The 22,829-nt window shown below is 41.0% G+C and overlaps 1 protein-coding gene across 3 annotated transcripts in view; it reads left to right on the forward strand.

Annotated features, from left to right (window-relative positions):
• The window catches only part of micu2 (mitochondrial calcium uptake 2), a 285,685-nt gene that overhangs the window by 158,518 nt on the left and 104,338 nt on the right, over positions 1–22,829 (forward strand). For all 3 annotated transcript variants that reach the window (XM_055636971.1, XM_055636973.1, XM_055636972.1), the window contains exons 4-5: positions 7,197–7,228; positions 16,546–16,621. In XM_055636971.1, coding sequence (XP_055492946.1) covers positions 7,197–7,228; positions 16,546–16,621 — 108 coding nt within the window. The remainder of the gene's footprint in view (positions 1–7,196; positions 7,229–16,545; positions 16,622–22,829) is intronic.

A 22,829-nucleotide genomic window follows, 5' to 3' on the forward strand; every position in this document is an offset into this window, starting at 1 on the left:
CGTGACCTTTCCATGTTCTCCATGGATGCTGCCTGATCTGCTGAGTTACTCCGGTAATTTGTGTCCCTTTGTGGAAAAAAAAAGAGATTTCCGCATTGCTCCTCATTGCTAAGAACAATCTGTGATGAAGTTCTCGGCAATCTGCATCTGAGACTCTACAAGGTAAAAGTATCCCTACCACATGCTTATGGACACAGATCATCAGCAAACTGGTGTGAACTCAGAAGCATGCGGATTTGGGAAAGGCAGGAGGAAACCAAGGAGAAAAAGATTCTCACACCCATTAATTAAACTTCATACTGAGCTAAACAAGGTTGTATTTCTCACCAGTCGAGGTATTGCGATATGTATTATACTTTCGAGTTTGTGTTATTTTATACACTTCCATATATTAGGTAAGTGATGGTGGTATACAGGGTTTGAAGAACGGTTCTAACCCGATTCCTTTTATCCAGAGATGCTGCTTGACCTGCTGAGTTACTCCAGCATTTTGCTTCTATCTTCAGTATAAACCAGCATCTGCAATTCCTTCCTACCCATGTTATATTGACCTGTGAGGATGCTATGAGGATGCAGGGTGACTTGGACAGGTTGGGTGAGTGGGTAGATGCATGGCAGATGCAGTTTAAAGTGAATAAATGTGAGGTTGTCCACTTTGGTGGCAAAAACAGGAAGGCAGATTATTATCAAAATGGTGTCAAGTTGGGAAAAGAGGAAGTACAACGGGATCTAGGGGTCCTTGTTCATCAGTCACTGAAAGTAAGCATGCAGGTACAGCAGGCAGTGAAGAAGGCGAATGGCATGTTGGCCTTCATAACACGAAGAGTTGAGTATATGAGCAAAGAGGTCCTCCTGCAGTTATACAGGCCTGAGTGAGGCCACACCTGGAGTATTGTGTGCAGTTTTGGTCTCCAAACGTGAGGAAGAACATTCTTGCTATTGAGGAAGTGCAGCGTAGGTTCACGAGGTTAATTCCCGGGATGGCAGGACTGTCATATGTTGATAGATTGGAGCGGCTGGGCTTGTATACTCTGGAATTTAGAAGGATGAGAGAGGGTTTGGACACACTAGAGGCAGGAAATGTGTTCCCAATGTTGGGGGAGTCCAGAACCAGGGGCCATAGTTTAAGAATAAGAATAAGTGGTAAGCAATTTAGAACGGAGATGAGGAAAAACATTTTCACACAGAGAGTTATGAGTGTGGAATTCTCTGCCTCAGAGGGAAGTGGAGGCTGGTTCTCTGGATGCTTCCAAGAGAGAGATAGAGCTCTTAGGGATACCGGAGTTAAGGGATATGGAAAGAAGGCAGGAACGGGGTACTGATTGTGGATGATCAGCCATGATCCCATTGAATGGCGGTGCTGGCTCGAAGGGCCGAATGACCTACTCCTGCACCTATTGTCTATTGTTTCACTTCCTTGTTGATAAAATGCCACACAATGAACAAGATGAAAAAAGGGGCAGGAAAAATGATCTTTCGGAACAAGAGGTCAACAAAAGGAGTTGGGAAAATCACTGGGCCAAGTATAGGAAGACAATTGGCAATCAGAACAGGTCGGGGAGTGAGAAGCGTGGGGATCTTAGTGGCAAATAAGTGCACAATCTTCTCACGTTTGCTTTTGGAGGATAGAGTGAACAACAAAGGAGGGAATGGTCCAAGAAAATCATTTTTATTCAGAGATTATCTTGAAAGCCTAACCGGTTTTGACGGCTCAGTGTTTTGACAGAAAGTGCTTTAAGTGGTTCTGTTAGATCTAGCCATAATTGATTTAACCAATGTCCTACTAAATCCTTCAAATCAGTGTCTCTTGGACTGGAGCTGATAGGGTATGGGGGAATAATGGGTTGAATGGGTATTGGGGGGTCAGAAGTGGAATTCAGTGTGTGGGCAGATGGTTGACATTGAAATGTCATGGAAAACAGGTGGTTAAAGGCTAGACCATTTGACATTTAGGAAGTTTATATACAAGGGATTGGGAGAACGCTGACAGCTGGAAAAACAAAGCAAGTGATTTTATGATTGTGCGATTGAAGAGTGATAGAAGGACATGAACAAAGATGGATGGATACACAAGAGACTGCAGATGCTGGAATCTTGAACAAAAGACAACGTGCTGGAAAATCCCAGCGTCAGGCAACATCTGGTGAGGGAATGGGCAGATGATGTTTTGGATTGAGCCTTCTTCAGTCTGGTTGGAGTAAAGAGGAGAAAGCTGGAAAACTGAAGTGGGGTTGGGATAAATCCTGGCAAGTGATGGGTGGGAAGAAAAGGACACAAAGTGCTACTCTCCTGCTATCGGTGTTCTATCGAAATGCTGCCTGCCACGCTGAGTTACTCCAGCACTTTGTGTCCCTTTTTGTAAACCAGCATCTGCTGTTCCTTGGTTCTAAAATTTGAGTGCCTCACTTCGAAATGTCCTCAAGGTATGCCTGGGGAGGGGTCTCTTGTTTCTTATTTAGTGTTTTTTATTTGTGCAAAATCTAACTACAAAAATGTCTGAAATGTCATCACTTCTGGCTCCACCCTAGATTTTTCTTCTTCCAGTATCATGAACTATTAGGCTTGAAGAAATTAACCCTTTACATCCCACATGATTTTTACAAGCAATATGGATAAAGTTATTAACTTCCTTTCATGGAATGGCTTGAACCATCCCATTAAGAGGAAAACAGTTCTTCGCAGACTAAATGCTCAGATTATTTTTGTTCAGGAAATTCATGTAAGGCAAGATGACAATCAACGATTTTTCAAATTTTGGAGAGGACAGCAGTTTCATTCAAATTCACAGGCTAAAGTGAAAGGAGTCTCTAGTTTTATTGACTCTTCTATTTCTGATCCATATGGTAGATTTTTGGTGATTACTGGTGTTCTTTATAAGCAAAAGTTGTTATGGTGAATGTTTAAGCACCAAATATTGATCACCCTGAGTTTTTTTAAACAGCTAATTGTATCATTTCCTAATTTAAATGAACACTTTTTAATAATGGGTGGAGAATTCAACTGCTGTCTGAACCCCTTGATTGACAGATTACATCTGATCATGTGCTTCCAAATAAATCAGATAGTTTTATCAATTCTTTTATACTTGACTCTGGAATGCTAGAAGTTTGGAGATTCTTACACCCAAATGACAAAGAATTTTCTTTTTTTTTCTCATGTACATCATAGTTACTCTAGGATTGACTACTTTATAGTAGATTCTTGGCTAGCATCATCGGTCACTGCATGTGAGTATGATGCAATTGCTATTTCTGATCACGCACCATTGAAACTATCAATTAAACTACCTGATTCCAAGTTTAGTGCTAAACAATGGCGATTTAATGCTACTTTGCTTCAAGACTTTGCTTCAATAATTTTGTTATTTTATTAAAGATCAGATTGTTTTTTTCTTCTTGACAAACTCTACTGAAGAAATATCCAATGGTGTAGTCTGGGATGCTTTTAAGGCATATATTAGTGGACAATTTATTTCATACTCCGGGGGATTAAAAAAACAAATTCAAAAAGAAATACGTATATTGGCTGACGAGATTAAAGAAATTGATAAAAAATATTCAAAAGCACCTTGTTTAGAGCTCTATAAGAATAGAGTTGAACTTCAATTAGGATATGATTTGTTATTAGTATCACCGATTGAGAACCAGCTACTTAAAACCAAAAGTCAATTTTATATACATGGCGAAAAATCTGGTAAATTACTCACTAATCAGTTGAGAGCGGTGAGTAAAGTGAGTAAACGGGATGGTACACTAACTGTAGACCATGACAAAATTAATAAATTCTTTCAGGAATTTTATACCTCCCTATACCAATCAGAATTTCCTACTGATTCCAATATAATGCATGAGTTTTTAAAGAAACTGAACGCCAAATTTACCACATAATGAGTCTCTGTTGTTAGATGAACCAATCACGGAAGAAGAAATACAGAAAGCAATCCTTTCAATGAATTCTGGTAAAGCTCCCGGTTTAGATGGGTTTACAGTAGAATTTTTAAAGTATTTTTCAAGTTTATTGTCTCCCTGGCTATGCAAGGTTTTTAAAGAAGCCTTTTTAAGGAATAGATTACCACAATCCTTTTATGAAGCATCTATTTCTTTAATTCTTTAAAAAGATAAAGACCCTACTGAAGTGACATCATATAGACCTATATCACTGTTAAATGTAGATTCCAAAATTCTTTCCAAAATATTAGCTATGAGATTGGAAAATATTTTACCGCAAATTATCTCTGAAGATCAGACAGGTTTTATTAAAAATCGTTACTCATACTTTAACGTTAGGAGATTAATGAATATTGTATATACAGCGTCAAATAAACCCCTAGAATATGTCATTTCACTTGATGCCGAGAAGGCGTTTGATAGAGTAGGTTGGGAATACTTATTCAATACACTTGAAAAATTTAAGATTGGTCCAAAATTTATTTCTTGGATCAAGCTGATATATCATATACCTCAGGTTTCTATAATTACTAATAATCAGAGCCTCCCTCTTTTCAGGCTCTTTCGAGGTACTAGACAGGGCTGTCCTTTAAGTCCTTTACTGTTTGATATTGCTTTGGAACCTTTGGCCACCGCTATTAGGGAATCTCCTAATATTTTAGGTATTGTCCGCAGGAATAAGACACATAAGCTATCTCTTTATGCAGATGATCTGTTATTATTCATTTTTAATCCCGAGAAATCTATTCCGGCAATAGTAGCATTACTTAATCAATTTAGTAGTTTCTCGGGTTATAAACTAAATCTTAGTAACAGTGAGCTTTTTCTATTAAACTTATTTAGTTTCAAATTATGGACAGTTTCCACTTAGATTGACTACCAAAAGTTTCACTTATTTAGGTATTAAGATTACCAAGAAACACAAGGATTTATTTAAAGCTAATTTTATGCCTTTAATTGACCATATCAAACAACAGTTTATTAAATGGTCACCAATGCCCTTATCTTTAATCGGCCGAATCAATGCTATTAAAATGTTCATTTTACCTAAATGTTTGTATTTATTTCAGACGATACCAATTTTTATTGCCAAATCTTTCTTTGATATTATTGATTCCAAAATTTCTTCATATATATATGGCAGAATTAAAATTCCAGACGTAAAAAATACTTACAGAAATCAAAAAAAGATGGTGGTTTGGCATTGCCGAACCTTAGATTATACTATTGGGCAGTTAATGTTCATTATCTAACATTTTGGACAAAAGATTTAGAAGATACCCAATGCCCAGGATGAATAAATCTTGAAAGTGATTCTTTACAAGAGCTATCATTGGTTTCTATTCTACGGGCCTCGTTACCTTTTACAATTACGATATTGAATAAATATATAACCCCAATAATAAGACATATGTTTCGAATATGGTTTCAATTTCGTACGTTTTTTGGACTAAATGATTTTATCTTTTCGAGTCCTATCTTATCTAATTTTTTCTTCCAACCTTCTAGTACTAATCAAGCCTTTCTGTTATGGAAGGGATTAGTAGCTTTTCATGATTTGTTTTTGGATGGTTGTTTTATGTCTTTCGAACAACTCTCCAATAAATATAATTTACCTAATTCACACTTTTTTAGATATTTACAAATTAGACATTTTTTGAAGGCTACTCTACCCTTTTTTCGCCACCACATCAAACCAAAATTTTGGAAAAAAAATTACATTTGAACCCTTATCAGAAAGGATTAATAACAACTATATATGAGTTGATTTTGAAATTACAAAGAGATATATTTGATAAAATTAATGACTGGGAAAGAGAACTCCAAATTTCTCTATCTATAGAGAAATGGGAGAGGATTCTTCAATTAGTCAATACCTCTTCAATGTGTGCAAGACACGCTCTGATACAATTCAAGGTGGTTCACAGAGTTCATATGTCAAAAGATAATTTTTATGGTCATATAGATCCTACCTGTGACAGATGTAACTCTGAAGTGGCCTCACTGACCCATATGTTTTGGTCCTGCCCACTTTTTGAAAAATATTGGAAGGACAATTTTGATACTGTTTCTGTAGTTTTAGGTATAGATTTACAACCTCATCCTATTACTGTAATTTTTGGGCTACCAATATTAGATTCTATTAATTTGTCCCGCTCCGCCCATCGGTTGATTGCTTTTACCACATTAATCGCCAGAAGATCTATTTTATTTAAATGGAAAGACTCCAACCCTCCGACCACACTCCATTGGTACTCTGAAACGATATCATGTTTAAATTTAGAAAAAATCAGGAGTGACATTGTTGAAGCCTTGGTTAAATTTGATTAGACTTGGGGAAAATGTATTCACACAACATAAATTGCTCCCTCTCTAACCGTTATAAAAACTATTTTACCTCTATATGGTGGAACGGACTTGACGACAAACAGACTTAAATTGTTGAAATTCTCTGCTCAGATTCTGTTTTGCTTTTTTTTCTCTCTCTTTAGTTTAGGGGGTTTTATGTTTCTTCCTTTTTTTTCTTTTTATCTTTTTGTTTTTTACTACATATATGTTTTCTTTTAAACATTTAACTATATATAGAGACCGGGAGGTCTATATTCAATGTGTATTTTGACACTGGACTCATATTTAGGTTGTACCTGTTATTAATGTAATCCTGATCCCCATGTATCAATATAATTATTATCAATATCATTATTCTTTTTGCTTTTTTTAAATTTTGTTTTTGTTTTTTGGAAGAAAAACTAATAAAAAGATTTTAAAAGATGTTTCCTCCCACACTCCAAAGACATGCAGGTTTGTAGGTTAATTGGCTTGTGTAAATTGTCCCTAGTGTGTAGGAATAGTGCTGGTGTACAGGGTGACCGCTGGTAAGTGCGGTCTCAGTGGGCTGAAAGGGCTGTTTCTGCGCTGGATCTCTAAAGTAAAGTCAAAAGAGTAACAGTCTAAATATTTCACATGCACAATTTCCACAATTTTCCCTGAACTCATTATCCGCTGCTGTTAGGATAACTGTTTTGTAATTTTCTGTTCTCTTACTCCCTCATTAAATAGGGTTACCTATACTGACATCCAGTTTGTGGAACCATTGCCTATAGTGATGACCTTTGCACATTTATTTTTAAGGATATCCTCATCTAGTTTCCTTTTCAGCATGCCAGCTATGAAGGTGATCTGACAGTATATAACATGTTCATATTTACACACTAATCTAAATGTAATTTTATTCTATTTCATCCCTAGGTAAGCTGAATACAAAGAAATTGACAAAGCAGGTGAGTCTTGCAGCAGATAGCTGCAATCTGGTTTCATTTAATGTAATTGTTTATTAAATAATTTATTTAACAAATAAGATTGCCAGCAAATACAGTGGCCACAAATTGTGTTGGGGTTTTCGTCAGGTAATTCAATATAATTGATATATTTGTTGAAATTTAAAATCGCTAAATTATTCAACAACTTTTTTCCACCCATATGTTCGAAATAATAGAGTAAATGTGTTTGACTCCATGGTATGTATATTCCTCAAATCATAATTACCAGTATCATTGAAAAAGTGAAAGAGCATTAATAGCAAAGCAAATGCAACATTTTTTAATCCTTTGGACTCCACGATCTGTTTTGAATTTCATTGGAAGATATAACATGTAATCTTTCAATGTTATCTTTGATCTTCTAGCTGACTGTCGCATTCACATTAATCAAAGGTATTCAAACTTGATTCTCCTTCTTGTCCCGGGTGAATGAATAATGAATTCCCCACATATTGCCAGCAGGTGGTCATACTCATATTTATCGTCCTTTGACGTTATTCAAAATAGTTTGGATAAAACTATTCAACTGAGATTTGGCAGGTTCTTAAAATAGTACAGCACACCAGTCACAGATCCAGTTTCAAATTGCACTTATACAATACAATAATAAAATTAACATCCCTTCACCAAGGTTAGGTAGCATAGGCCAATTTTGCATAAGGTTCATCAAAGCGCCACACAATGGTTGCAATAAAAATAGAAAATGTTAAAAAAAAAAAATGTGAGGTCAGCACCGTCTGTGGAAAGAGAACCAGTTTCAGGTTGAAATCACTTCATCAGGACTGATCTCTAATAAACTAATTGCTTTTGGATTTCCAGTAGCTGCAGATTTTCTTAATTTTCACACAATAGTTGCCCTTTTGTATAAATTACCAATTGTAATTTAGAACCAAAGTTTAAATACTGTACCAAAGTAGAAGGTGCAGATTGATATCTTGATCTTGGGAGAAAGATTTACAAATTGTCATTGTAAGGTAATAAACAGTATGTGTTCTTTTCCATGATATTCTCTGCATTTGAAATAATTCTCCATTCTTGCAATACCATTAAAGAAACAGGAAATAGCAGATGTAAGTTATTATTATCACATGAAAAGTTTTTTTTTGCATGCAATCAGATCAGATCAGATGTACCGTACATAATTACAATCAAGACAAACTCGTACAATAGGTAGAGAAATGGGGAAGATACAGAGGAGACAGAGATCAGCCATGATTGAATGGCGGAGTAGACGCGATGGGACAAATGGCCTAATTCTACTTCTATAACTTGTGAATATAATTCTCAGCAATGTTGTGCATCAATTCCATAGACAAAGTTCAATATCCACAATGGGGTTGAGGTGAATGGGACATCACCCTAGCTTACGGAAGGACTGTTCAGATGTCTGATCACAGGGTATGAAGCCGTTTATGAGTCTGCTGGTGCACACTTTCAAACTTTTGTGTCTTCAGCCAGACGGGTGCAGATAGAAGAAGGAATGACGAGGCAGCATGAAGTGTAGATGGTGTCAGTGGTAGGGATTCTGGTCTGTGTGGTGGACTGGGCTGCATCCACAACTTTCTGCAATGTCTTGCAGTCTTGGGCAGAGTTGATCCCAAACCAAGCTGTTATGCAACCTGACAGTAAGCTTTCTATAGTGTAAAAATATAATAGAGAACATCTTGTAATAATAAAGATAGAGTTTATTCGCCCTATCGACTGATAAATCAAATTGGCAAAAATATTTTGTGGGATCAGGTTATTGAGTATATTAAGGATGTGTTTCTGGAAATATAGGTCATCAAACAAACTGAGGAATCGGTTGTCTGAGATCTTATCTTGTGTTATATCACAAAGATAATTAGCAATCTCATTAAGGGATCCTCCAGAGAATGATTGCAATATTGAGTTCAAGAAAGTGACATCTCAGTTAGAAATTAATGCCTTGATTTTAACTGAGACCAATTATCTAGATATGAGGAGTGTGTTGACTAAGTTAGAAAAGGAAATTAGATTAAAATATCTGTCATTGGATAAACTAAGTTTAAGAAATAATAACTTCAAAAGGAAATGATCTGTCCATAGCTAACTTACAATATCAAGAATATTATGATTCAACCAAGTTTATAAACTATAGAAGCTCGATTGAAGAGGTTTTAGCAAGATATACCAAATGACCAAATACTGACGGAGAGACAAAATAGAATATGATTGTAAGTTGGCAAGAAATATAAAATGTGCAAAAAGAGAGCAGGAAAATGTGGGAATCATAAAGAAAGTGGCAAGAGAAATTATGGTAATATAGAAATAGCTTAAGCTTCAAATATTTTATATCAGTCTTCACACAAGAAAGCAAATGTTGCAGAAATGGAAGGGAACCAAGGGTTTAATGACGCCCAAGGTAATAAATATCACAAAAAAAAATATGGAGAAATTAATACCAGACAAATTTCCTGGCCTTTATAGATTCCAAGGTGTCCGAAAGCGGTGGCCGCTTAAGTAAAATATATTCTGGATAAAATCTAGCAGATTTGAAGATAGTAAATGTACTACTTATATTTAAGAAGGAACTGCAGATGCTGGAAAATCGAAGATAGACAAAAATGCTGGAGAAACTCAGCGGGTGAGGCAGTATCTATGTAGCGAAGGAAATATGCAACGTTTCGGATCGAGACCCTTCTTCTAGCAATGTACTACTTAGTTTAGTTTAGAGATACAGCGTGGAAACAGGCCCTTCAGCCCACCAAGTCCATGCCGACCAGCAATCACCTGTATACCAGTTCTATCCTGCACACTAGGGACAATTTACAGAACCCGATTAACCTACGAACCTGCACGTCTTTGGAATGTGGAGGGAAACCAGAGCACCTGGAGATAACCCACATGGTCACAGGGAGAACGTGCAAACTGTACAGACAGCATCAAACCTGGGTCTCTGGCACTGTAAGGCAGAAACTCTACCACTGTACCACTGCTGTTTAAGAAATGAACAAAAGGCAAAAAAGAGAACTCTTGGCCAGTCATCTGTCACCTACAAAAGTTCATCAATACTAATGGGGTGAAATCACAATGTGATTAGGCAGTCAATATAGATTTATGAAGGGAAAATCATGTTTGAATATCAGATGACTCTTTTTGAGAATGTAACTAAAAGCTCAAAGGGTGGAATCAATAGATTATACAGTGCCCTCCATAATGTTTGAGAAAAAGATCCATCTTTTATTTATTTGCCTCTGTATTCCACAATTTGAGATTTGTAATAGAAAAAAATCACATGTGGTTGAAGTGCACATTGTCCGATTTTAACAAAGGCCATTTGTATACATTTTGGTTTCACCATGCAGAAATTACAGCAGTGTTTACACATAGTCCCCCAATTTCAGGGCACCATAATGTTTGGGACACAGCAATGTCATGTAAATGAAAGTAGTCATGTTTAGTATTTTGTTACATATCCTTTGCAGGCAATGATTGCTTGAAGTCAGCGATTCATGGATATCACCAGTTGCTGGGTGTCTTCTCTGGTGATGCTCTGCCAGGCCTGTATTGCAGCCATCTTTAGCTTATGCTTGTTTTAGGGGCTAGTCCCCTTCAGTTTTCTCTTCAGCATATAAAAGACATGCTCAGTTGGGTTCAGATCGGGTGATTGATTTGGCCACTCAAGAATTGACCATTTTTTTAACTGTGGAAAAACTCCTTTGTTGCTTTAGTAGTATGTTTGGGATCATTGTCTTGCTGTAGAATGAACTGCCAGCCAATGTTTTGAGGCATTTGTTTGATAGGATGTGTTTATACACTTCAGAATTCATTATGTTACTACCATCAGCGGTTGTACCATCAATGAAGATAAGTGAGCCAGTGCCTTCAGCAGCCATTCATGCCCAGGCCATAACACCCCCACCACCGTGTTTCACAGATGAGGTGGAATGCATTGGATCTTGGGCAGTTCCTTCATACTTTGCTCTTGCCATCACTCTGATATAAGTTAATCTTCATCTCATCTGTCCACAAGACCTTTTTCCAGAACTGTGGTTGCTCTTTTAAATACTTCTTGGCAAACTGTAACCCGGCCATCCCATTTATGCGGCCAACCAGTGGTTTGCAACTTGCAGTGCAGCTTCTGTATTTCTGTTCATGAAGTCTTTTACGGACAGTGGTCATTGACAAATCCACAAATTGACAAATGTCGGATAGGTGTTTGAGGGTTCAAGAAAGTTTATTGTCATGTGTCCCAGATAGGACAATGAAATGCTTGCTTTGCTTCAGCACAACAGAATATAGAAGGCATGAATACAGAACAGATCAGTGTATCCATATACCATTGTATAAATATATACACACATGAATAAATAAAACAGATAAAGTGCAAATAAACTGATAATGGGCTATTAATGTGCAGAGTTTTGTTTGAGTTGAGTTCAATAGCCTGATGGCTGTGGGGAAATAGCTGTTTCTGAACCTGGACGTTGCAGTCTTCAGGCTCCTGTACCTTCTACCTGAAGGTAGCGGGAAGATGAGTGTGTGGCCAGGATGATGTGGGTCTTTGATGATGCTGCCAGCCTTTTTGAGGCAGCGTCTGCAATAGATCCCCTCGATGGTAGGGAGGTCAGAGCCGATGATGGACTGGGCAGTGTTTACTACTTTTTGTAGTCTTTTTCGCTCCTGGGCACTCAAGTTGCCGAGCTAAACCACGAAGCAACCGGTCAGCACACACTCTACTGTGCACCTGTAGAAGTTAGAGAGAGTCCTCCTTAACATACCGACTCTCAGGAAGTAGAGGCGCTGATGAGTTTTCTTTATAATAGCATCAGTGTTCTCGGACCAGGAGAGATCTTCAGAGATGTGCACGCCCAGGAATTTGAAGCTCTTGACCCTTTCCACCATCGACCCGTTGATATAAACGGGACTGTGGGTCCCCATCCTACCCCTTCCAAAGTCCACAATCAGTTCCTTAGTTTTGCTGGTGTTGAGGGCCAGGTTATTGTGCTGGCACTATTTGGTCAGTCGTTCGATCTCACTTCTATACTCTGACTCATCCCCATCAGCGATACGTCCCACAACAGTGGTGTCATCAATTAACTTGATGATGGAGTTTGCACTATGACCGGCTACGCAGTCATGAGTATAGAGTGAGTACAGCAGGGGGCTGAACACGCAGCCTTGAGTTGCTCCCGTGCAGATTGTTATCGAGGCTGACACTTTTCCACCAATTCGAACAGACTGTGGTCTGTGAATGAGGAAGTCAAGGATCCAATTGCAGAGGGATGCGCAGAGACCCAGTTCTGCGAGTTTGGTAACCAGCTTGGAGGGGATGATTGTATTAAATGACGAGCTGTAATCAATGAATAACAGCCTGACATATGAGTTTTTGTTGTCCAAGTGGTCCAGAGCGGAGTGGAGGGCCAGCGGGATCGCATCCACCATTAATCTGTTGTGGCGGTAAGCGAACTGCAGTGCGTCCAGGTTTTTCTCGAGGTAGGAGTTGATTTGCAGCATGATCAACCTCTCGAAGCACTTCATCACCACCGGCGTTAGTGCCTCTGATCGATAGTCGTTGAGGCACGTCACTTTGCTCTTCTTGGGCACCGATATTATTGATGCCCTTTTGAAGCAGGTGGGAACCTCGGACCTCAGAAGTGAGAGGTTGAAAATGTCCGTAAAAACTCCAGTCAGTTAGTCTGCACAGGTTTTTAGAACACGACCCGGTAAGCCATCAGCACCAGGCGCTTTTCAAAGGTTCACCCCTCTGAAGGATTTTCTGACGCAGGCCTCTATGATTGGGACTGAAATACCATCACAGCGAATGGGGGCTCGAGAAGGCACATCAGTGGTCTCCCTATCAAAGCGGGCGTAAAACGCATTGAGCTCATCAGTGAGTGATGCTACGCTGACATTCGAGCTGCCTCCTGCTTTCGCCTTGTAGGAAGGAGGTGATTGCATTCCGGCCCCGCCGCAGCTGCCGAACATTCGTCTCATCCTCCAGCTTGGAGCAGAAGTCCCTTTTGGCCTTTTTGATGACCTTACCAAGGTCATATCTTGACTTCTTGCAGACCACTGTATCATCAGACATGAATGCCCGGTGTCTGGTCTTCAGGAGAGTGCGGATCTCAAAGTTCATCCAAGGCTTCTGATTGGGAAACACTCGGAAGGTTTTTGTCGGGAAGCAGTCCTCCACACATTTCTTTATGAAGTCTGTAACGACTGTGGCGTATTCATTCAGGTCCGTTGCCAAGTCCTTGAACATTGCCCAGTCTACAGACTCAAAACAGTCTTAGAGTTGTTCCTCTGCCCCCACGCAGAGTTGACCAGGAGGCAACTCCCTTTCCCAGATGCCTGCGTACGGTCCATACGGTGGATGGAGAACCCTTCAGGCTGGACCGCTGAGTCTGGGGAGCTGGGAGTGAGCCATGTCTCTGTGAAACAGAACACAGAGCATTCCCTCAGCTCCCTTGGATAAAGCAGTCATGCCCTTAAGTCCTCCACTTTATTTTCAAGGGACTGTACGTTGACCAGTGGGATGGTAAGGAGAGGGGACCGAAGTCCCCTGCGCTTCAGTCTGACCTGAAGTCCTGTCCGTTGGCCACGTTTCCGGACACAATGGAGGCTTCCCATTTGTTTCCAGGTACTGTACTTGCTGTTTCTGCGAACCTGCGCTGGACTGGGGATTCCCTTGCAGACGGCAGCTCCAGCTCCTTTTTCCTTTATTATAGAGAGAATTAATCTGTCATCAGCTGTGGAGGTCTTCCTTGGCCTGCCAGTCCCTTTGCAATTAGTAAGCTCCCGGTGCTCTCTTTCTTCTTAATGATGTTCCAAGACGTTGGTTTTGGTGAGCCTAAGGTTTGGCTGATGTCTCTAACAGTTTTATTCTTGTTTCTCAGCCTCATAATGGCTTATTTGACTTTCATTGGCACAACTTTGGTCCTCATGTTGATAAACGGCAATAAAAGTTTCGAAAGGTGATGGAAAGACTGGAGGAAAGACTAGGTGCTGAGAGATTCAAGATTCAAGATTCAAGAAATCTATTGCCATGTCAACAAGTTGATAGGAATGTGTCTTGGTTCGCTCTCAGACAGATACAATACAGTACAATACAACCACCACATACACCACAATAGATAATACAGACAATACCATACGAAGGACAATATATACAGGAAGGACAGTACCCAGCAGCGTCATATTAAGCGTAACTGCAAGTGCAAAAGAAAGTGCAAAGTGATTAGTGCAAATTCAAATATCTGATGGCTTGGAGGTAGGTGCTGTCTCTGAAGTGAGATGTTTTACTTTTAATGCTTCTATATCTCCTTCCTGATGGGAGGAGATTAAAGAGGTAATGTGCCGGGTGAAAGTGATCTGCTATGATTTTTTTGGCCTTTTTGGTGAGTCTTGTTGAGTAAAGTGATGTCACTGAGGGAAGTCTGCTGCAACCGATGATCTTAGAAGCTCGGCGCACTATTCTCTCCAGCCGAATCTTATCCTGCGAGGTTGTGTGACCATACCAGACACGCATAGAGAATGTGAGTATGCTTTCTATGATAGACCTATAGAAGTGGGTCATGGCTGGTCGACCAACCCTGAATTTTTTAAGCTGCCGCAGGAAGTAGAGTCGCTGATGGCACTTACTGATTATGAGACTGGTGTTGAGCTCCCATGATAGGGATTGATGTATGGTGGTCCCGAGGAACTTAAAGGAGGTGACCCTCTCAACCACCTCTCCATTGATGAAGAGAGGGAGGAGGGGGGTGGCCCTCTTTCTGAAATCAACAACCAGCTCCTTAGTTTTTGAGATGTTAAGTATGAGGTTGTTGTTCTCACACCACCTTACTAGCTCCTCTACTTCACTACGGTAAAGGATTTCGATGTTATTAGTAATAAGACCTGCCACAGATGTGTCATCTGCAAACTTAAATAACAAGACAGTCAGAGTGTGAACAGCAAAAATGTGTGTATACAGAGTACAGAAGAGGTGATAAAACGCAACCCTGGGGGGCGCCGATGTTCAGGAACCTAGCCAGTGAGACATGGTTACCAATTGTTACCACCTGTTTTCTGTCACATAGAAAGCTATAGATCCATTTACATACTTATACCTGCATTAAGGAGGCAATTAAACACACCAGAGCAATTACAAACTCCTGTGAAGCCATGTGTCCCAAACATTATGGTGCCGTGAAATGGGGGGACTATGTATAAACACTGCTGTAATTTCTACATGGTGAAATCAAAATGTATAAAAATACCCTTTAATAAAAGCTGACAATGTGCACTTTAACCACATGTGATTTTTTAAATTACAAATCTCAAATTGTGGAGTACAGAGGCAAATAAATAAATGATGGGTCTTTGTCCCAAACATTATGGAGGGCACTGTAGTTTATCTGAAAAAGCATTTGATAAGATATCATACTGTATGTTATTACATAACAAAATGTACCTTTTGCTCAGTCCATTTTATTGAATATTATTAATGATTAATGCTAATTTCATATAATGTTATTTATTTTTTATTTATGACAATCTTATTATTTATGACACTCCATGTCTCTGAATCTCAGGTTAAGAGTATTGGTGGCAAATACAGGTCCACCACAAGCCTTGTCTCCTGCCAATGATAGTCACATTACAAACTGACTGTAACTGAATTGCACTGAACTTTAATTAGACCTTGCTCGGCAAATGAATCTCTACCCAGCCCTGATAAGACAAGGTGACCATGAGCATTCAGTTATGTACATGAGCCTCTGTTATCAGACCAGAATATCTGGTGGGAGATTAAATCCATCAAATTTGTCTTTTTTTTGGGGGGGGGGGGGGGAATGGATTCCTCAACAGTCAATAAAAACGTCAAGAACATAGATTCGGCACATGAACAGACCCATCAGCCCACAATGTCTATGCTGAACATGATAGGACATGGAACAGAACAATACAGCACAAGAACAGGCTCTTCAGCCCACACTGTCTATGTTGAAGATGACAAAACATAGGACATGTAATAGTACCGCACATGAACAGGCCCATCAGCCCACACTGTCTGTGCTGAACATGATAGGACATAGGACTGTACAGCACAGATACAGGCTCTTCAGCTCACAATGCCTGTGGTGAACATGATGCCAAGTTAAACGAATCTCCTCCGTCTGCACGTGATCTATACCGCTACATTCTCTGCTCAATATCCATGTAACTATTCTAAAGCTTTTTAAATGCCACTATCGTATCTAAATAACTTAAATAACATTTAAGATTATTTTAGTTCTGCTCATTCTGAATTGTGTTTTTTTTACCCTCTGTAGGATGTTGATACACTGATGACAAGAGCTACAAAAGAGAAACAAACCCATCATCTTTTCCGAGACCTTGGTGATGAAGGTACATTTAAATATTTTTGAAATGTTCTATCTTTGACCACGCACTCAAAATGTTCTACTCGAACAAAGTCATATCATCCCAGGCAGATTGATTGTTGTTTCGTATGAGTGACTGTTTGAATTTGATTAGCTGAATTTATTTCTCAAAATTTTTTTTTCCTCGTTGTTAAAATTGTAATTAATCTAAAGATCCAGGCAAGGTCAAGTATTCCTGTTGACACTAGATTCATTTAACATTCACATTGACTAAGCAGAAGGTAATCCAAGCAAAATTGAACAAACTGCGGTAGAATGTCATCAAGATCAAGCTGCCCTTCCCAAAGGACAGATCTGCCGGTCGAGGTTTTCTGCACTCCTGCGGTGTTCACTGTCAGCAGCTTTTATCTGATATTTTAAAAACACATTTACCCTTCAATGCACATACTTTATTGCTGGTGACAACAATGGGAAGTGGCCATTTTGTGATCTCTAATAAGCATAGTACTTTTAATTTAGCATTTTGTCAAGGTTTATCATTCTATTTTACATAGAAACATAGAAAATAGGTGCAGTAGTAGGCCATTCGGCCCTTCGAGCCTGCACCGCCATTCAATATAATCATGGCTGATCATCCAACTCAGTATCCTGTACCTTCCTTCTCTCCATACCCCCTGATCCCTTTAGCCACAAAGGCCGCATCTAACTCCCTCTTAAATATAGCTTAAATTTTACTTTTTCTATTTGAGCATTACTTTAGACTTTAGCCCACTGAGCCTGTGCCAACTCCGTACATAATCCTATACACTCGGAACAATTGTACAACTTATCAATTAATCTACAAACCTGAAGATGGACACAAAAATCCTATTAGAATGTAGGGTGACCTGGACAGGTTGGGTGAGTGGGCAGATGCAATTTAATGGGGATAAATGTGGAAGGAAGGAAGATTATTATCTAAATGGTGTCAAGTTGGGAAAAGGGGAAGTACAACGGGATCTGGGGGTCCTTGTTTATCAGTCAATGAAAGTAAGCATGCAGGCACAACAGGCAGTGAAGATGGCGAATGGCATATTGGCCTTTACAAGAGGAGTTGAGTAAGGGAGCAAAGAGTTCCTTCTGCAGTTGTACAGGGCCCTAGTGAGACCACACCTGGAGTATTGTGTGCAGTTTTGGTCTCCAAATTTGAGGAAGGGCATTCTTGCTATTGAGGGAGTGCAACGTAGGTTCACAAGGTTAATTCCTGGGATGGCGGGACTGTCATATGCTGAGAGAATGGAGCTTGTATACTCTGGAATTTAGAAGGATAAAAGGGGATCTTATTGAAACATATAAGATTATTAAGGGTTTAGACACGCTAGAAGCAGGAAACATGTTCCCGATGTTGGGGGAGTCCAGAAACAGGGGCCACAGTTTAAGAATAAGGGGTAAGCCATTTAGAACGGAGATGAGGAAACACTTTTTCACGGAGAGTTGTGAGTGTGGAATTCTCTGCCTCAGAGGGCGGCGGAGGCCGGTTCTCAGGATACTTTCAAGAGAGAGATAGATAGGGATCTTGAAGATAGCGTAGTCAGGGGATATGGGGAGCAGGCAGGAATGGGGTACTGATTGTGGATGATCAGCCATGATCACATTGAATGCTGGTGCTGGTTTGAAGGGCTGAATGGCCTACTCTATTATCTATTGTCTATTGTCTGAAACTGGAGTAACTCAGCGGGTCAGACAGCATCTCTGGCGAAAGGAATGGGTGACGTTTTGGATCAAGACCATTCTTCAGACTTGACCCACAGCATCATCCATCCCTTCTCTCCAGAGATGCTGGCTGGCCTGCTGAGCTACTCCAACTTTCTGTGTCTATCTTTGGTTTAAACCAGCATCTGCAGTTCTTTCCTACACCTTTAACCTACAAACCTGTACGTCTTTAGAATGTGGGAGGAAACCAGTGAACCCAGCGAAAACCCACAGGGAGAACGTACAATTTTTTTTTTTTTTAAATTAAAAGCATTGTACATACATCTTAATCATGATATGCAACATAATACATTTCGTGTACAACTTCTCTTTTTTTTAAACGTTAAGCTGTAATAGAAAAAGAGAAAAGAGAAAGAAGAGAAGAATGAGAATAGTAGTGAAAGAACGTACAAATTCTATACAGACAGAACCCGTAGTCAGGATTGAACCCGGGTCTGCGACACTGTAAAGCAGCAACTGTACCGGTGCGCCACTGCGTATTGCAATTCCAATCAATTCCTCCTTGGTCCCCCTGTTGGCTTGCAGGATATTAGCAGTCGGAACAGTAACTCGTATTCTATTTGGGTAGCTTACAATCCAATGGTATAAACATTGAATTCTCCAATTTTAGGTTAACCTCTATCTAACTCCCTCCTAACCCTCCCCCCCTCTCTTTCCCCTCGTCTGTGCCCCACCTGGATATATTTGAATGCAAGAGTAGACTTGATGGGCTCATTGGCCTAATTCTGCTCCTATAACTTATGAACCACCTAATCAAGAGCAATTAATAATGGGCCATAAATGCTGGTCTTACCGTGAAGATAAAACAAACACAAGATCATGCACTAAACAATGATAGAAACAAATATGGACAATGTTAAACCTGCAACCAATGGGTAAAAGATCAGAATCTGCTGACATTCCAAGTCCATTTATAAATGGTACTGGGGACACAAGGAATAGCAGAGGCTGGAATTTGTGTCGAACACATTGTGCCTGAGCCGCTGGCACTTTGTGCTCTATTAATGGTACTGGATAATTCCCCCATCCTCAGATGATCTCTGGAATTCTCTGCCACAGAAGGTAGTTGAGGCCAGTTCATTGGCTATATTTAAGAGGGAGTTAGATGTGGCCCTTGTGGCTAAAGGGATCAGGGGGTATGGAGATAAGGCAGGTACAGGATACTGAGTTGGATGATCAGCCATGATCATATTGAATGGTGGTGCAGGCTGAAAGGGCCGAATGGCCTACTCCTGCAACTATTTTCTATGTTTTTATGATGACGGAGCCAGCGTATTGGCAAAAGAAAAGACTATTTTGAACTCAAAGTACAAAGTAGTCTCAGCCTCCTCAGGATGTCGATGTCACGACACAAGTCAGTCTTAATTTAATTTCATTTCACTTACGCATAGTACCGCAGTTAGCACTGGTTACAGAAAAGGCTGTACAATAACAATATTTCAGCTAAAGTGCTGAAGACCTTTGCTACCGTCAAAGTTGCAATTCTAATCAGACATAGTAGTGTCTGTAGTCCAGTAAAGCAACTGGTCTTTGATGGTTGCCGCATATTCTATAGGCTGAAGAGCCTTTTTATGTATAACACTATGTCTCAGCACAGTGGAATCTACCCAATAAAGGGAAAAGCTTCCTAAAACATTCTTGTTAAATTAAAAGTGGACACAGTCCAAATAAATTACATTTCATTTGTGGTATTTTCAAGCAGAAGCAGGAAAATGAAAGGCTTTGTTGGTTGATCTGTTCAATGCAAGTTATTCATCAATGAGCTACACACAGGTGTTCAGTGTGGGTTGTAGAGTCGTGCAAATGGGAAACAGGCCCTACATGCTCATGCCGACCAAGATGCCCCATCTATATTAATCCCACCTGCCCACATTTTGTCAAGGTCTCTCTAAACCTCACAGAGAACAGACTTTCGACTGCCATTTACTACAAACGCACCAACCCACACAGTTATCAGGACCTTCTCCAACCCTGCCTCATGCAAAGACGCTGTCCCCTACTCCCAATATATCTGTTTTCGCCACATCTACTCCCAAGACGAGGCTTTGCATTTTTGGACATCCAAGATCTCATCTTTCTTTAGTAAATGTGGTTTCCCCACTGCTGTCAGAGATGGATCTCTCACCCATGTCTCCTCTGTGCCCCATGGCTTTGGGTTCCTCTCCCTCCACCCAGATGTAACAAGGATAGAAGTCCCCTCACTTTTCAGCCCACCAGTCTCCGCATCCAACACATCTTCGAACATAGACATAGAACAGAACGCTACAGGAATGGGCTCTTCATCGCACAATATTTTTGCCAAATATGATGCCAAGTTAGTGATTTCATCTGCCTGTACATGGTCCATCTATCATATCATATCATATATATATCATTAAAAGTGTGTGTGTGTGTGTGTCATTTTGCATGTGAAACATATCTCCTCGAAAACCAGACACAAAAACGCGGAGATTTTTACAATTTTGGTAGGGATTTAACATGAGTTCAGAAATCAATTATTTCCCCAGATTTTGAATAAAATTGATCACAAAACAATTTTTAAAATATAAACGCCACTTGCCAGCTGCTGGCGTCGCAATGCCCACATGCCCACCAATCCAGGCCCACCTGCCTCCAGGCCCCACCCCTCCGCCGTTGTGGATTAAAGGCACAGAAAGATCAAGAAAGTTCTGCAGAACAAAGATTCTACAGCTCCGTTCCGCTAGAGCTTCTTTGTTCTACAGATCTCGGGGCAGCGACTGCTCACAGCGCTGAATCTACTCCTCATAGGTTCTGCAGAGCAAACATTCTACAGCTCCGTTCCGCTATAGGATCTATAGCGGAACGGAGCTCACGCGCTGAACCTTCTCACAGCCGGCGCTGCTTGCGAAGCCCCCCCCTACGCGCTCATTCCCCCTGTGAGTTTCCAGAGTCAGAAGCTGGCTTATCTCTCTCTCTCTCTTCATTTGGCAGCCTCGCGCTCCCCTGCCCTCCCCCCCCCCCCCCTCCCCCTCTCTCTCCCCTCCCTCTCCCTCTAACCTCCTCCCCTCTCCTCCCTCCCTCTCTCCCTCCCCTCCCAAAGATCCTATCCCTCTCACTCTCCCTCTCCCTCTCCCTCCCCCCCCCCCCCCTCCAGAAGCCACTATCGGCTCCTCCCCCCTCTCTGCTTTTTTCCCCCCCTCCTCTCTTCCCCCCCTCTCTCTTTCCCCCCCTCCCCCTGTCTCTCTTTCCGCCCTCTCCACCCCCCTCTCTCCTCTCTCTCTCTCTCTCTCTCTCTCCCTCTCTCTCCCCTCTCCCTCTCTCCCTCTCCTCCCTCTCTCTCCCCCACACCCTCTCCCCCCCTCTTCCCTCCCCCCTCCCCTCTCTCCCTCTCTCCCCTCCCTCCCACCCCCTCTCCCCCCCTTCCTCCTCCCCTCTCAGCCCCCCTCCTCTCATCTCTCTCTCCCCCCCCCCCTCTCCTCACCCTCCGTCTCCTCCTCCCGTCCCCCCCCCTCCCTTTGTCTTCCCCCTACCCTTCTCCTGCTCTCTCTCTGTCTCTCCCGCATGCCGCCCCGCCCCAACCCCTCACCCCCCCCCCCCCCCCGCAAACACCCGTTGGGGGAACAGACCCAACGGGTCTGCATTTGGTCTAGTATCTATTAAAACTCTGTGTGTGTGTGTGTGTGTGTGTGTCTCTGTGTGTCTCTGTGTGTGTGTGTGTGTGTGTGTGTGTGTGTGTGTGTGTGTGTGTGTGTGTGTGGGTGTGTGTGTGCGTGTGGGTGTGTGTGTGTGTGTGTGTGTGTGTGTGTGTGGTTTATGTCATTTTGCCTTTGAAACGTATTTCCTCGAAAACCAGACACAAAACGCAGAGATTTTTACATATTTTGGTAGGGATTGGACTTATGATTTCAGAAATCCTCTCTAGATTTGGCTCTCTATTTCCCCAGATTTTGAATAAAATTGTCAGTGCCACCTCACAGATATCCAATCACAATGGATCTCATTTACATATATGACATCACAATGGGACAGGTGTGGGAGATTAGAACCTTCACGTGGTCCCACTAAAACCAAACTTCTGCATGAGTCACAGCGCCATCTCCCAGATGTACAATCACATCACAATGGGACAGGGGTGGGAGATCTCTCCCCCTCACTGACATTTAAAAAAATATTAAGGTTGCCCAGCTGCTGACCTCACAATGCCTTTGCACCTGACCCAACTACCCCCTGACAGTTTAAAAAAAAATGTTTTGCTGTCTTCATTCACAGCTTAGATCGGACCCGCTGTGTGTGGGGGGGGGGGGGGGGGGGGGGGGATTTAAAATCGCCACTATTAGATGGTGGATTTCCATTGTGAATTCAAATGCTGTTTTATGTTGTAACAATCAACCTTTAACGAGATTTCACTCTTAAATATATATATTTTTAAAGCGCATTTTATTGTAGAGATAAATACACTTTGAACTCTCTAATTGCATTTCAAAATACTTGCAATTTGCAGTGGAATGGCCAATTGCACC

The sequence above is a fragment of the Leucoraja erinacea genome, chromosome 6 (genome assembly GCF_028641065.1).
Source record: "Leucoraja erinacea ecotype New England chromosome 6, Leri_hhj_1, whole genome shotgun sequence".
NCBI classification, from domain to species: domain Eukaryota; kingdom Metazoa; phylum Chordata; class Chondrichthyes; order Rajiformes; family Rajidae; genus Leucoraja; species Leucoraja erinaceus.